The sequence below is a fragment of the Rhinichthys klamathensis genome, unplaced genomic scaffold (genome assembly GCF_029890125.1).
Source record: "Rhinichthys klamathensis goyatoka isolate OS25496 unplaced genomic scaffold, OSU_Roscu_1.1 h1tg000338l_1, whole genome shotgun sequence".
Taxonomy (NCBI): Eukaryota; Metazoa; Chordata; class Actinopteri; order Cypriniformes; family Leuciscidae; genus Rhinichthys; species Rhinichthys klamathensis.
Genome location: NW_026606852.1, coordinates 1,576,339 through 1,594,197, shown reverse-complemented (window position 1 = coordinate 1,594,197; position 17,859 = coordinate 1,576,339). Strand labels below are relative to the sequence as shown.

General features: G+C 37.3%; 1 protein-coding gene across 1 annotated transcript in view; it reads right to left on the bottom strand.

Annotated features, from left to right (window-relative positions):
* pcdh15a (protocadherin-related 15a) overlaps window positions 1–17,859 on the bottom strand; it is a 275,961-nt gene that overhangs the window by 84,486 nt on the left and 173,616 nt on the right. The window contains exons 20-22 of the mRNA XM_056272451.1: window positions 15,567–15,872; window positions 10,438–10,662; window positions 5,123–5,239 (exon numbers count right to left, since the gene is read on the bottom strand). Coding sequence (XP_056128426.1) covers window positions 5,123–5,239; window positions 10,438–10,662; window positions 15,567–15,872 — 648 coding nt within the window. The remainder of the gene's footprint in view (window positions 1–5,122; window positions 5,240–10,437; window positions 10,663–15,566; window positions 15,873–17,859) is intronic.

Below are 17,859 nucleotides of genomic sequence, written 5' to 3'. Positions count from 1 at the left end.
GTCTGTTAATTAGTTCAGTTCTCCTCTGTTCTCTCCCTATTTTTTCTCTATGGTTTCTAATTGATTGAGTTCCTCTGAGTTCAGGTGTGTCTTTTTAGCTTATCCCTTTGTCTGCTGTGTATATAATCCCTCAGTTTGAGTTAGTTCTTTGTTCTGGTATTTGCTGTTTACACGACACTGTTTTCAACTATGCGTTTATGCGTTTTGGCCGTTCGTTGACACGACAAAGGTGTTTTGGGTGCCTGAAAACGCACACTTTTGAAAACGAGATTCAGGGTGCAAGTTTTTGAAAATGGCCTAAGTGTAATCAACAAAAATGTGAATCTCTGAAGACGATGATGTCATGCACATCTGTATCACGTGTTCAATCTACAGTGTTTCATCGTCATCTAATGGCCTGGCAGCAGAATACAGGGTTTTTAGTTGTTTTCGCGGATCCGTGTGAATGGGGATCGTTTTGACAATGGTGCCATCTGTACTCAAAGGAAAAACTTCTCAGTTTTAAGCATATCGTTGTCATGTAAACATACCCTTAGTCTTGTGTAAGCTTTGTAGTTCTGTTATTTCTCCATCGACACTCTCGTCTTCTGTTTGTTAATTTAAATAAAACTTCTGTGGATTTGGATTCCTGCCTACAGTAAGTGTTTAACTATACAGCATGAGTTATATATATATATATATATATATATATATATATATATATATATATATATATACTTTTAAAAATTAAATGATAGCTGTAATATTGATATATAAATGCACAAAAAAACCCAAATACTGTTATCCTAAAAGAAATTGAAGCTTCCCTCTGGGTTAAGCCATGAAATTAGACAGGTCTCATTCCTGCTAATACGGGTTAAAATCAGTTAGCTGTTTAAGATATGACATTCATGAGTCATTTTTAGCGGGTGTCACATGTCAACACTCAAATGTGAGTCAGTCACATTAGTGCGACACATTAAGTTTCTGCCTGGTGGTTATATTCATTCTGTGGCGGTGTGATTAATGGCTGCTGGTTCTTCTGCTCTGTAGTGACACTTCAAGGATAGAAGTCCATTACTCATCCCTTTAAATCTTTTCAAATAAAAGGAAGTCGCCACTCAGGACATGAGGTTCAACCTGCATAAAGGCAAAGGAGGAGCTTTCATTACCCAGTGACCTTTGCAGCCATGCATATAAATACATTGTCGTTATCTCATTCACCGGCGCTGTCTGGAAATGTAGCTGTGCTCGTACTGTAATCATCAGAGTTTGAGCAGGACCCTAATGAGGAACGATCACTTCCTGTCCTTGTTCTGCTGCGCACTTTTCCTATCAAGGCCGTTTTCGAAGAAGGGGATTTTAAAAGTGAGAATTATCTGACTTTAATTCCAGTCATGCCTGAGAGAGACAGAGATTGAGCTGCTCCATGTCTCCATGGTGATTCACAACACAACAGGAATGATGAATCTGGTATTTCAGTGGGGCATCCAGGGTCATCAAAAAAACTTTCTTCCCAGACATCAAAACAAAAACGCACTTGCCACACACACGTGCGCAATAAACAGCCTCAAGAAATACACAAACGCATGCCACTCATAATAATGAGGCTGTCCACTTATAATTTTCTGTAAACCTTGGCTGTGTTCAGCAGACGTGTAACCTTGCGAGAATAAAATATGAGCATGCTCCGGGCTCAACAATAAGGAATTCCAGTTTGTAGTAACATATTTTGAAAACTATCTTAAATTCAAACTTGAAATGTAAAGCATGTTTTCAAGAGCAAAAACGCATTCTGTCAGATCATCCCCTTACGCCTATAACTCAGAAGTAAAAAAAAAAAATCTAAATGGAAACTAAAGTGCTTCTCCTCATCCAGACAGATGAAGAAAACGCCTCAAAGTCATTTCAGTCATTACCACTCATTTCCGATGATTGACATCACAGAGTATACCTGTATTTTGGTACTGATGATGTGTGAATGGTATCTTACCGGTAAAAGATGGAACGCTGTTGCTTGTGTGAAAAGCACATTTGTGTATTTACCCGAAAAGTTGTTCTGGTAATTTTACTGTAATTTACCAGTATTCCATTATTAAAAATAGATTTCAAATTCTCATTTTTGGATGACTCATTCTTTTAACTCTTAGCATGACACAGACTATCTTGTCTCTTGGCATTGTCAGCATCCTTGAACTCAAAATAAAAAAGAATACAATAAAAACCCAACTAAAAAACCACTGTCAGAGAATCCCAGCAACACACACCTCTCTCTGACACACTCCTGTCCTCTACGGTGATGTAAGCACACAGGGTCCTGCTTGTACAGAGGCATTTAGAGTCACCTTAAACACCCTTCACTGTCCACTCTCACCTGCTGTGAATAATCGTCCAGTCTCGTAAACAATGAACCAGACTATTTAAATGTTGAGTAAGCAATCTAATTGACTGCAGGATAAACAGAGTGTGCGATAATGATGTGATTGCTTGCAGATCGCATGTAAAGGACCTATCAGCCTGGGCCCTCTAGTATTTTAGGACTGAACTAGATAAATATTTAAATAGACAATATCTATAGTAAATTCAAATACGGTACTATTGATTACCATTTATTTGAAATACTTCACTGTTTTTACTGTATTTTGGATCTTACAGACCCCAGACTTTTGAACGCTACACTGTAAACCCCAATGCTCAAATTAATTAATTGGTTTGAGTAGCCAACTCAAACGAACTTTTATTAGCATTTTGAACTTTCTTTTTCTTTTGAGTTCAACAAAACTGACACATTTTAAGTAATCTGAATTGTTTCATTGTTTTGTTTTATGAACTTTTTCTTTTAATTAGACAAACTTAAATTTCTATTTCCCAGCATGCTTTGCCATGACACTCAAAAGGGAGAGAAAATGCTAAAATTAGTGTTACATAATGTTTAAGGTGTTAAGTTTAGCTAGTTTAGAAGAGTTTCTGTTATGTTGTTTTTTTGTAGGGTTACCATCATTGTGACGAGTGGAGCATGAGCTTAGTTTGAGAACAGGTATATGTTAAATGTTTCAATTTAAATGTTATTTATGTAACCGATTATCTACATTTTTTTGAGTTTTGCCAACTTATTTGGGTTTACAGTGTAAAGCATATATTTAAGCCATTTCTATGTGGAATATATCATTTTATGAACCCATTGAAGACCATATTTTAATCAGTCAATGTTTAGTTGAATATGACGTGGGCTAAAAAGTGGTTCCAGCACCCCTGCTGTTTCCTTAAATGTACCGTAAGCAGCACCAATCATAGCTCAAATTCAGTGACAACTGAACGACCACGCAGCCAAACATTAAAAGCTACAAATTTCAACAGCAACATCTCAGTTCCTTTTAACACCCACTAATGAAAAGGCCATTCCTGAAAACACATTGAAAACAATTTCTCTGTTTTGCAGGCACCCCTGCTGTGAGCTTTGTTTCCCTTAGAGGAAAGTGATAGGAACAAAATTGACCATGGCAAAAAAGTGAGGCTGTAAAAGTCGCCTACAGTTGTTTGTGAAGTTTGGCAGTTCAAGACAAATCAACACACTTTAAAAATACGTTTATACACTAACTACATTCAGAAGTCTTTGAAACTTAGATGTCATTGTGGTCCAGAGTTATACTGACAGCCTATAAAGTCTGCTAACGACACGTCCTCACACAGCATATAGAGACGCACAAACCCACAAAACATCTTTTTGTTTTACAGTCTGTGGATGATAAACATTTACAGGCATTCAGCGCATATCCAGCCCCTGGCGTACACTGCCACTCTGAATAAACCAAACCTCAGGCAGCGAATAACCTTGTTTATGTAATTTATAAGGTAATAAGAGATGTGTGTCTTTGCTATACTGTAATGGCCTTGCGTTTCCCTCCAGCTGTAAAAGTTGTAGAAGCGTGCTGGGCTGCATTCTAAAACCCAATACATGTTTTACTCTCTGATGAAAGCACAAGAAATTGTATCCGGATTCACTGCAGTGTCAACATCTCTGTGTCGTTGCGTGTAATTTCATTTCTGAGTCGTCTAGTATGCGAGAAAGAGAGGCCGGTCTCCAGATGGCAAACGTAAAACGGCTCTGTCAGATCAATCAAATAAAGATGCAGAAAGAGAGTGACAGCGCAGAACAAACCGATTATCCACAACAGCAGACTAACATGTTAACGGAGGGACATGTAAACAGGTACACTAGCGGGAGTCTAATCTCCCATACAAAGTAATACAACACTATGAATACTTCAGATGAAGACATCCAAATGAGTTTAAAGAGTCCAGGGATGAAATCATGCACGCAAATGAATGAACGAACTCAAACTTTTAGTCGTTTGGAACACACTTAACCTTGCCTGGGCCATGACTTGGCAGTATTTACATTGGAATACATTTAAAATGACTGTTAATTGAAAAACAAACATTACAAATTTAAAAATCCTATTTGGATTAAAAAAAAAGTTGGTCTTATGTTAAATTTGTAATGTACTTTATTTAAATATGACTTTCTTTTTTATTTTAGTAGGTTTTTTGTTTCAATTAAAAAATAATAATAATAATTTTCCTTTTTAACATTCATATTGTATACACCATACAAAAGTTTGGGGTCAGTTATTTTCAATTCAAATAGAAAATAACTGTTTTCTATTTGAATATATTTGTTAATGTAATTTATTCCTTTGATGCAAAGCTGTATTTTCAGCATCATTACTCCAGTCTTCAGTGTCACATGATTCTTCAGAAATATATATATATATATATATATATATATATATTTTTTTGGTCATATGGGCCACTCAATTATCGCGTTAAATAATCATGATTACAATATTGACCAAAATAATCATGATTATGATTTTTGCCATAATTGAGCAGCTGTGACATTTTTTTCAGGATTTTTTTGATGAATAAGGTTCAAAGGTACAAATCCTCACTGAAACCCTGTTATATTCCAGGGTTTATTTGAAATCATGTAAAAAATTAAGTACGAAATATATGACAGAAATGAATGAGTCTGTTATAAAAGCGAATCACAATTTGCACCAACAAATTGGTTACTGTCAAGGTGTGTCATTTGAGGATGAGTCAGAGATGGCAAAAGTGTAGTTCATGACTGTGCACTTACTGGAGGATCCTGATCTTCTGCAAACACAGTTGTGATGACTGTCCCCTTCTCTGCGTTTGGAGCCACCAGCCCTTTATAAAGAGCCTGTCTGAAGACCGGGGAGAAATCATTCATATCCTGAAAAGAACAGGGAGAGAGAGAGAGAGAGACATGGATAAAATATGTATTAACAACACATTAAAACAGGGCTGAGGTAAGCAGGGCCCGCTGGCAAAGTGATTCTGTTCTGCCTGCTGTCGTCCCTTTAGTGACGAGTGGACACAATAATAAATGGAGTATTAATCAGTTTATGGATGCTGATGTCTTTCACTGCTGTCCACTACCACTGTAAAATAGCACTTTACATTGTCTTTCGAGGTGTTTTAAAGTCAAAATTAAATCTATTACTTTTTTTAATACGCATTGTCTTATTGAGCACAATTCATCAGTGCATGTTATTTCTAAGAAACACATTTCCTTTTTTTGCCATAATATAATCCCCCACCCCCTCAAAAATAGGTCCCAACCTCACGGTTTTAATGTAATTCTGGTTTGTCCATTTAAGTATTTTTTTTTTCAAGTTGTCTTTTAAATGTGTGTTTAACAAGTCTCTTATGCTCACCAAGGCTGCATTTATTTGCTCAAAATTACCGTAAAAACAGTAATTGTGAAATATTATTAGAATTTAAAATTACTTGTTTTATAGGCTATTTGAATATATTTTAAAATGCACTTTATTCCTGTGATGGAAAAGCTGAATTTTCAGCATCATTACTCCAGTCGCGTGTCCTTCTAATGTGCTGATTTGCTGCTAAAAAAAGAATAATAATAAAATAAAATAACATTTCTTATTATTATCAATGTTGAAAAAAAAAATGTTTTTGTGGAAACTGTGATATACTACTATTCAAAAGTTTGGGGTATAAAATAATAATTAAAAATAAAAATCTAAAATCAAACAGTGTGAGCAAGCTTTTAGGGCCGGCGTTGAACCGATCTTTCTAGCTCAGAACCCACTTTTCTGCAGTGAAAATGAGCGGAACGGTTCGAGAACACAGGCTGCGACATGGACACATGCCAGGAATCCGCAACAACATCACGTATGTGGAAAAGGGGTATGACACATGAAATTTCAGCAATATGCTGCAGGGAGAAGCTTCTGTTATATTCAGCATCTCATCATTGGGAGTTGCCCACCTGAAAAGCCCATCGATACAACCTGACCTTTCGCCCCAGCATGAGCTCAAGTGGCTGAAACTACAGCAGAAGTGATAGGGATCTATATGCAGCGAGCCACTCTTCTCTCAGAGTCGAGGGGGGTGAGGGCTGGAGACACACACAAGATCGAAATAACCCTGAAACTCTTCAGAGGGGTCAAGTTACCCTTTCTGAATGTTCTTAGGGGTCTTGACCACGGATGGATGTGCCCATACACACACTTTGCCTGATAGTAAAAAAAAAAAAAAAAAAAAAAAAAAAATTTCCCTGAAAGTGCTTAAAAATCTCCCATAAGCCCAGCTATGATAACTCTACCCTGACATTAATAATATTCCCTTCACCTCAGCTCAAGCATCATTACAATTTGTTACACCATCTCCACTGCAGCAAAACTAACAGGATGCAAACTTTGAAGATAAAGTTGAAGGTAAAAAGTTGAAGGTAAACATCTCAAGATTCAAGGCACATCGGAGGATAGCAGCAGCATAACTACAATTCAACGCTTTGTTTTTCACACTATAACAAAACACTTGATGCAAAGATCATGAAAATCTCCGGGGGTTCACATTTGATTTCATAAGAAGCAAGTCACCATGCATGATCTACTGTATAAAAGCACACTCTAATATGAGAAACAATCTTAAATAAATATTCTGGGCAAATTTCAACCTATAGTCTATGAACGACATCAATGACTTCCATCAATTATTAGGTTAAAAATGCATATTATTTGATCTCAGAAGTCTAATAATATAAACAAACTATTGTAATAATAAGCCATGGAAGGTCATGCAATTTTGAATGTAAAAATATATTATTTAAACACTGCTTCTAAAAGCATTTAAAAAGTTTTTCATTTTTTTTTATTATTTGTATTATTTAAATGATATACACTATATATCAATCTTATATATATATATATATATATATATATATATATATATATAAATTAATACTTTTTAATAGTGTATATATATATATATATATACACTCACCGGCCACTTTATTAGGTACACCTGTCCAACTGCTCGTTAACACTTAATTTCTAAGCAGCCAATCACATGGCGGCAACTCAGTGCATTTAGGCATGTAGACATGGTCAAGACAATCTCCTGCAGTTCAAACCGAGCATCAGTATGGGGAAGAAAGTTGATTTGAGTGACTTTGAACGTGGCATGATTGTTGGTGCCAGAAGGGCTGGTCTGAGTATTTCAGAAACTGCTAATCTACTGGGATTTTCACGCACAACCATCTCTAGGGTTTACAGAGAATGGTCCGAAAAAGAAAAAACATCCAGTGAGCGGCAGTTCTGTGGGCGGAAATGCCTTGTTGATGCCAGAGGTCAGAGGAGAATGGCCAGACTGGTTCGAGCTGATAGAAGGGCAACAGTGACTGAAATAACCACTCGTTACAACCGAGGTATGCAGCAAAGCATTTGTGAAGCCACAACACGCACAACCTTGAGGCGGATGGGCTACAACAGCAGAAGACTCCACCGGGTACCACTCATCTCCACTACAAATAGGAAAAAGAGGCTACAATTTGCAAGAGCTCACCAAAATTGAACAGTTGAAGACTGGAAAAATGTTGCCTGGTCTGATGAGTCTCGATTTCTGTTGAGACATTCAGATGTTAGAGTCAGAATTTGGCGTAAACAGAATGAGAACATGGAACCATCATGCCTTGTTACCACTGTGCAGGCTGGTGGTGGTGGTGTAATGGTGTGGGGGATGTTTTCCTGGCACACTTTAGGCCCCTTAGTGCCAATTGGGCATCGTTTAAATGCCACGGCCTACCTGAGCATTGTTTCTGACCATGTCCATCCCTTTATGGCCACCATGTACCCATCCTCTGATGGCTACTTCCACCATGTCACAAAGCTCTAATCATTTCAAATTGGTTTCTTGAACATGACAATGAGTTCACTGTACTAAAATGGCCTCCACAGTCACCAGATCTCAACCCAATAGAGCATCTTTGGGATGTGGTGGAACGGGAGATTCGCATCATGGATGTGCAGCCGACAAATCTGCGGCAACTGTGTGATGCCATCATGTCAATATGGACCAAACTCCCTGAGGAATGCTTCCAGCACCTTGTTGAATCTATGCCACGAAGAATTGAGGCAGTTCTGAAGGCAAAAGGGGGTCCAACCCGTTACTAGCATGGGGTACCTAATAAAGTGGCCGGTGAGTGTATATATACACTATTAAAAAAAATGGTTGATTGAAATAAGCTAAAATATAATTAAATATAAATATTAGATGAAAAGCTTAAAAGGTACACTCTGCAACTTTTTTTGTGTGACAAACTAACTTATGCTAGTCCCACACAGTACATACATCAAAGTAGCCAGAGCAACTTTTCTCTACTTACGGAAATGATGAGACAAGCACGGGCAAGTGACGCATGTATTTCCCGTGACATTTCCCATGAAAACCATACTGACAGGTCTAAAATATAAACACTTATAACAGGCTTACCAGTGTGAATCAGGGTAAGTCAAAACCACATTTTGGAAGAAGGATTGATGTATTGACTCATTATTTAATTGATTTTATTTTAGTTACATAATGTTCCTCTAAAATTGAAAACTGAAAATATACAAATAAAAGCTAAAATAGCATTATGACATATAAATTATAAATAATTAATTGCTTCCAAAAATGTTAATAATAAATATTTACACACCAAATCGCTAAATTACAATCCCCTAAATTAAAATTAACCAAAAGGAAGCACATCTTAAATTTGTTAAATGGCATCTTTTGAACTGAAACTTTATATTAGCACAGATTATTTTGATAAATGCAAGCGAGGTGGGTTGACGTTCATTTGCATGTATTTGCTCTGAACTTCCCACAGTTAAGCATGCACAGGCTGGAGTGATCAAAGGAAGCAAAACTGATTTAATGAGCCATTTGCAGCTTTGGGTCAGTCGCTCTCTCTGGCCAAAACAGGAAAGGTGTGTATTGTGGGGCATCAAGGGCCAGATTTACTAACAGCTTGCACCAGCGCAAACCCTCTTTTGGCGTTAAAAAACTACAGTCAGGATGTACTAAAGACACGCAGTGAAAAATTAGCGGTGAAAAGGCATGGACAGTTATTTTTTGCGGCTGACTTTATTGCATATGCATTTGTTGGAGTTTTTTGGAATTATGTTCTCACACTAATTTGCCCTGTTTAGTAAATCTGGCCCCAAGTACGTTATATTTTTTTTAAGTGTGTTAATTGGTCCACATTAATCATAGACATTAACATTAATATAACATTACATATTGTTTGCGCACAATGCTAACGTATATAGTAAACTTCCACAATTATAAATCTTAAAAATGTAGTAAAGACTGACCAAAACTCCTACATGCATGCTGTAATTGTATCGTCCATCGTAAGTTAGGGTTAGCTTTTGCCTTAACTAATGTAGGCTTTACATCGCTACTGAAAACAACAACATTTCCATGAGATTTACATAATTAAAAATGTAAGATTTTACATGAAGTTTAACAAGTTCAGTTTTCATCACACACACACACTCAAACTCACTCCAGCTGCTGTAAACTGGAGGAGGCTAATCCTTCTGTTCTGATCCCCCGGCTAATCTTCGGAGGCGCTGGAGAGTGCTCCCGTTAAAATCCTCACATAATTGCAGTCACAAAGCTAATGAGTCATTCAGGCCTGGAATAGCTGTGCCAGGCTAGCATCAGAACCTGCGCAGAGCTTTGTCTGTCACTCCTGTCACCGTCAACCAGAAATATCACAACGAGAAAGTAGGAAAATGCAGGCGAGGATCCAGTAAACAACGCCCACAATCCTGCCAACATAGGGGTTTCTTTTTCAAGACTAATTGAATTTAGAGATCAAATCTTTTGTAGGCATTCCTGGAACAGAGTCAGCGGAGCTTCTGCGAGGAGCATTAGCATGTAGACACTATGGACGAGCTTTGAAAGTTCTAATCCATTTACCGCCACTAGACCTGATGATAATTTACTTCCATCCTCCCAAAGTTCAAACCATCTCAATCTGGAACCTGCTGAACTTTCAGAGTTCCAGCAGAGTTTCTCATGCCCCTATTGAGACTGCCGTGATAAAACAGAATGCACTCTTAGCTGCCTTACCGTGATTCTAACGATGACTGTAGCCGTTCCAGGAGGGAGGACTCCTCCGTGATCCAACGCCTCCACTTCAAACGTGTAGGTGCTGTTTCCTGCTGCCAAGTCCTCAAAGTCTAGCGCCTGCAGGACTGATACGGCGCCGGTCAGGCGGTTCACGTCGAAGAGCTGCCGAGCCGCTTCTGTTTTTATTCTGTAGGTCACGTTAGAGACGAGATCAGCATCCACCGCCTGAGACACACAGAGGAACGAGAACAGATAGAATAAACGTTAAAAAGAGAGATTATTTTGCCAGGTACGGTAGGAATAAAGTAGCCTAACAAATTCCTTAAAGGGACAGTTCACCCAAATATGAACATTTTCTCATAATTTACTCATCCCCATGTTGCGCCAATTCTGTATGACTTACTTTCTTCTGTTGAATACAAAAGATGATATTTTCATATCCATGCAATGAAAAAGTCAGTAGGGTCCAATATTGTTTTGGACCCCATTGAAAAAACAGCAGAAACATTCTTTAAAATGAGGGAGATTGTCTTTCAGACCCTACACCTTTTTAATAAAGTAAATAAGAACTGGCATTCACAATCCATTTTACTTACCTAATTCCACAAATTTGTGTGAAACAATAAATCATATATTTTAAAAAGTTGGTTTAGACTTGATTTTATTCATCTGCTACTAATTGGATCAGTGGCTTGATCAGATCACCTGAGAAATATTAAAACAAGGGTCTCATGATCAGCATGAAATTCTGTTCATAACTCATTTTAATTTTGTAATCAGGCTTATTTTTTGTGTGGAACTGAATATTCAACTAGATAAAAAGTAAAGCAGGACTTGGGAATTGATTGGATTGTGAAATATTCCAGTTAAAATACCAGAATTGAGGCATGTGGTTGGAGGAGATGGGATAAATCAGTAAGAGGGATTTGTAATTTGTAAATCATTGTAATTAATTTGACTGGATTAGCAAAAATAGGCATTAGTGATAGTGGTGGGAAGTTGCTTCATCAGTGACCAAATATTCGGAATCCCTTAACTAAAAACTTTTTCGCTGATTAGTTCTTCCACAGGATACATTGTTCATCTTTATTCGTTTATTGGAATAAAAGATAACTATTCGCAATAATGTGCACTGGTGAGCAATCAGACCAAGAACACGTATTAATAAAAAGTAAAAAGCATTAGTCAGTTCAACAAACCATAAATGTGATAGCAGAAGAGAAGCAAAGATTCTCACTGGAATTTACAGGATATACAAATGTATGAATATTACAGCATGAGATGACAGAATATCCAAACTAAACATACTTTTATTTTCTTAGACATTTTTTCAAAATATGTTTTTTTTTTTTTAGTTTGTCTTATTTTTAACATCAATGTGTGGAATGTTTTACTTGAAAAGTGTGCTTGAGCTACCCTTCTTTAAAATAAATGCCACTTGGTTTGATGTGTTGCTATACAATGCAATGACATTTATACATTTTTTTATGTGCCGCAGGTGTCCAAATATATTCTAGGGCCGCTGCGCATGCTAAGCACACATAGACTCATAGCTGTGTCCCACATGTGTGCGCATCTGAAGCTGATTAGGAGTGAAAGCTGACAGAGAGAGGAGAGGAGAGGTGAGACGCTCTGTCTCTCTGTGGGTGGGGGAACCTTTCAGGTGTCTTATTTGATGCGGAAGGCACAAGGAATTAAATTCTACACTGATCTCAAAGGTTCCCGAAGTATATAAATAAAAGTTGGGAGCCCTAGAGAGAAGCAGCACAGGGAATCTGATTAGTTGATCAGCCCCGGACCAGATCCTGTCACCAGGACCCACAGCGCTCTGACACCAGCCAGTGCTGCAGGGACCCGAAGGTGTCAGACACACTGAGATAAAAATACAGCAGCAAGATCACCGTCTTCAAACAGTGTCGCTCATTTGCCCCTCAACCACCGACTACACACACATTCACAACCTTATTTCTCCTTCGGTCTGAATCCAAGAGGGGAACTCAGTTTTCAATTGTGCCTGCTGATGCTACTGTGGATGTGAACACATATTGTTTTTCCGCAGTATATGAATGTAAATGCGGCCAGATATAGCATCGATTTAGTGAGATTTTTATTTTGACGGCGCTAAGAACACGGCAACGCCTGAGCACACAGCGCTCTCATTCTCCGAATTCATTACCTATGGTCTTTGTTTAACAGTTAACTTTTGTCTAATACATTAGATAGAACTGTTAAACAAAGAAAGTGACCTGTCTATGAAAAAGTATAGCATTTGCTTTTATATTATTTATCATCTTTTATCTATTAAGTTCCGTATCTATTACAAAGTATTGCTACTGACCAATAAAACCCTAAACGGTTTAGCTCCTGTGTATTTAACCGATCTTCGATCGCCTGACAATCCATCACGCTCTTTAAGGTCACACAACTCTGCACTCTTGGTTGTATAGTATATCTGAGTCGACTAAAGGAGGGAGAGTGTTTTCACATTTGGCTCCTATACTCTGGAATAGCCTTCCTGATGATGTTCGGGGCTCAGACTCGCTCTCCCAGTTTAAAGACGCATCTCTTCAAGGATTCACATAATGGATCTCATAACCTTGTACTCCAGTTTAAGATCAAATGCACATGATTATCTTTGCTTAATGTTATGAACAGCTGCTACGCTAATTACTCTTCATTTGCTTTTCTGTTTTATCTCGGGATGGCCATCCAGAGGTCACAAGAGAGTACATCAGTTCCAGTTTGGATCTAGCCTCTTATGAAGACTTTGGATGCCCCAACACCTGTGAAGAGACTCAGATGACGCAAACTCTGAATCAGCATGGACCAATGCTACATTTTCTATATCATATTCATAATCATTATGTTCACAACTTGTGATAAAAAACATCAATGAGCTCATTGTTTCTGCCGTAAATTAATACATTGTTAGCTAACTGTGTAATTTGTATATGTACATTTCTGAAATACATAACTTAGACAGTCACCTCTGATAACAGATCACTCTAAATTGTAATGTAGACACATGTATTATCTGTATAGCTGCTTTGAAATGATATGTATTGTGAAAAGCGCAATACAAATAAATATGAATTGAATTGAATTATTAGTGACAGAAAGGCAAACATTATTATACTTTCTCATTTATCATCTGCATTCAGCAAATATGCATTGAATATCTAATAAACATTTAATTTCACAAACCTTGCAGAGTTAGGGGCCTTAAAACGCAAACTTTTGAAAACGGGTTTCAAAGTGCACGCTTTTGAAAGCAATACCGTTATCGCATTTGTGTAAACTACAAAAATGCGAATGAGTATTACGTGTTATTTTATAGGCGCGTAGTATTTCTTTACAAAGTGACATCACCAACTCCTGGCCTGGCAGTGTTTTTAGTCGTTTCCTGTGTGAACAGGGATTGTTTTGATAACTTGTCTTCTGTACAAATAAAAAACTTTTCCATTTTTAGCACATTGTTGTTGTGTAACCATGTACCCTTAGTCGAATACAGTTGTCAGATATTCTGAAGTGAGCATTTGTAGCCTGCATCAACGTGTTACTCATTCCTTTTTATTCATATTTTTTCAAACAATTTGTAAACATATGTAATACGATTACAGAATCAAGAATCTGCTATCTAATGCAAGTATTTTTAATTTAGAGATTTACTTTTTAATTCATTTTCAAATTATTTATTTCTAATTTATTAAATATGAATTCAAATAAATATAAAGTATATATATATATATATATATATATATATATATATATATATATAGGTATGGCAATATAATGCCTGATATTATTTACATGCTGTTATGCAACACATATTTCAGTTACTCAATTATTTACTTAATTTATATTCGGCTAATTCATTTAAAAAAATCATACATTTGTTCACTATTAACCTTTTGATGATTCAAGCCAAATCTATGGTGAACTGCAACATTTTCAGACCATGAACTCTTACACAAGATCTGTCACGGTTCCATTGTGTTTGGACTTTGTTTTGTCTTTGCTTTCTGTTTCCACAGCCTCCCACCAGAGTAAGTTCATTAATTTGTCACCATAGTTATTTGATTATTCATCTAGTTCAGCTGTGGTCTAATTAGTTCTCCTTGTTTGTCAGTGTATACAAGTTACCTTGTTTCAGTGATCTTTTGTTGGTTCTTGTTAACACATGTTCTGAGTTTGGTTATGGTTTTCTTTCATTGTAATAAAGTTTACTTTGTATTCATCTCCATCGTCCGGTCGTCTGCCTACACCAATGCTTAGACTTTGTGAGAAGATCAGAAAAAAATCACCCAAAAATGCCTGGCTAAAATGACTTGTGAAATGACTTGAGCCATCAACAAAATAAACCTCAGCTGACAGACATCCAAACAACATTGGACCCTGCTGACTTTTACCTATGAGACAGTTTTCAAAATATCTTCCACAGAAGTCATACAGGTCAAAATCATGAGAGTGGCAGATGAAAATGACAGAATTATCCCTTAAAGTTGGACTGCAGATGATATCAAAATAAGAGAGTTTTACACATTAAAGTGGCATAACAGTTAGTGAGTTTGTCACTGACACTTTTTGCCGATTTTAGTCTCTAGTTTATTTAACATTCATTGGTGATTGTGTTGTTACGTTGGCGTTCTGCTAAAACTCCCAAGAGCGTGATCGTTTAGAGGCACATTTACAACAAAACAGCATCTCCTGCTTTTCACACTGGGTCTGTCAAGCCTGTCAATATTTATCTAGTTAAATATGCAGCCCGTCAGGAATAAACAGGGAAATGCAGAGACGCTTTCCCCCACAATCTCAGGGGAAACTAAGCACACATAATCAGCCAGTTACTGTCAGGCCAGAAGACACAACACAGATAGACAGACACATAAATAAACACACACCTACAAACAATCTGTTTTTACTTCCTTTTTAAAAGTCACGTTAGAGATGCCTGGTCAAACGGAGGCTGACTGGTGACGCAGAAATCTCACAGTTCACTTAACTTTCTCAACAGTTTATGAGTGAGCCACTCATCAACATCAAATCATGCAGTTTTAGATATGAGAGCACTACACAATGGGACTACTGAGCTATGGATGAGTCAGGCATAATGTGAGCAGAACACTTACACTGAGTCTCAGGATGACCGTTCCAGCCGGGGTGTTCTCTGGGACGTTGACTGTGTAGCTGGGCTGGGAAAACACTGGGCTGTTGTCATTGATGTCTATCACCTCCACCAGCAGCGTGATGGTGGTCCTGCGGGGGTCAACCGCCCCATCTGACGCCTCCACGATCAGATCGTACCGGCTGCGAGTCTCTCTGTCCAACGGCACAGCTGTGAAGATGCTGCCCGTGGCGTTTATGGTGAACAGAGACACAAAGGTGAGCAGCCGGTATCGGACCTGACCGTTGAGCCCGGCATCAGGATCAGTGGCCTGAAAACAAGACATGTGTTCATGATCATGGATTTTTATTTCATACAGTATAAAGTAAAAGTAAATAAAAAAAATGAAAATAATAAAATAAATAAAATAAAATAAAATAAAATAAAATAAAATAAAATAAAATAAAATAAAATAAAATAAATACCATTCAAAAGTTTGGTGTCAGTAAGTTTTTTGTAATAAATACTGTTATTTGAACTTTTTATTCAACAAGAAAGCCTGAAAAAATGATCATCATGGTTTCCACAAAAATTAAGCAAATGTTTTCAACATTGACAATTATAAGAAATGTTTCTTGAGCAGCAAAACGGCATATTACAATTATTTCTGAAGGATCATGTGACACTGAAGACTCACTGAAGACACTAAAAATTCAGCTTTGCCTTCAGCATGCCTAAATAACATTTTTAAATCTATATTTAAAAAATTTAAATCACAAAAAATATGTCACAATATTACTGTTTATACTGTATTTTTTTATCAAACATATGCAATACGAGACTTCTTTCAAAAACATAAAAAAAAATCGTACTGATCCCAAACTTTTGTATGGTACATACAATATGAATGTTAAAAAAAAAAAATGATGTTTTATTATTATAAAAAACAAACAAACAAACAAAAAAGTAAGTAATATTTGAATAAAGTAGACTACTTTTATTTAAAATTTTCATTTTGGGGTGAATTATCCCTTTAAAACCTATAGAATTAATATAATTCGGCTTTACATAAAATATCAAATTTTAAGGCTGCCCCCAAACAGTCGAATTTTATTAGTCGTTTAGTCGCAGAAAAAACAACAACGTGTTTTTGTAAAATAATGTCGCTTTCTGTCGTTTCGTTCTTGAACTTGAGAGCATCACATAAATGAACCGAAACTCAGCATATACTTTCCTCACAGACATGAGAAATATATCTATAAAAATATATATATTTTACATTTGAATGAACATAAATATTCTCCGATTATGTAATCCGTATGGAACGTGCATATAGGCGCGTCCACTACTGCGGAGATGATGAGTCAGCATCGTTGACTTAATCTCTGCAGCCGAAAACACCGAAAACATAACCAATAAATTATTAAAATGTTTAGACAGTCTCATTCTGTTTTTATCACGACACATTCATAATCATTACGTTAGCCGGTGCGCCATGCCAAGCTTTATGTTTGAATTTGTGCGCTGATTAGGCAGAGCAGAAACTACTTTCTGCTCTGCCACTGTTCGGACGCTCTTGCTTACTGCTCCGCGCTTTGCTCTATCGCTTTTATATTTTTATATTTTATCTCCTTTTATCACCTAATTTTAACTTCAGCTAATCAGCACAGTGCTCAAACGCTTGGATTACTACAAAAAAGCAGAATTCTTTTTACTTGACCAGCCTCCCACTGAAAGCTTACATTCCGGGGAAGAGAAAATCACAACTGTCTACACTCATAAAGGATAAGAGAAAATGCCTCCTCTGGAATCTACTTGCTGCATTAACTGCCACAGACTTTTACAAAGGATTGTAGTTCTTGAAACAAAGTTATTTGTGGGACCACCAAACCAGACGGAACACACAACAGAGATCCGCCATGGACGCCCTCAGCATACAGCCGGTGAGTCCCATGCATCTAGTACTCCTCGACAGGCCATACTGAGTGTAGAGAAACAAGCCGATCGACTTACAAATCGATGGCACAAACAGGGAGCGAGACCCAAAGGCACTCGAGACATCAGATTGTCACGAGCATCACATATTGCTGCAGTAGCATCCTCTACCCCAGATACGGCTCTGACAAGGATTGCAAACACTGGTCTCCTACCGCCGCCTATACATCTTGAGAACAGATTTGAAGTATTAATGAATGAGGAATCCCTGAATGTGATGAATGTGATCGAACACAGACTGAATCAGCCAGTAGCTAACACTGCTAACTGGCGCTCAAGGTCGAGCACACAGCGGCACTCAGCTCAGAGCGCAGCCGAGCCCA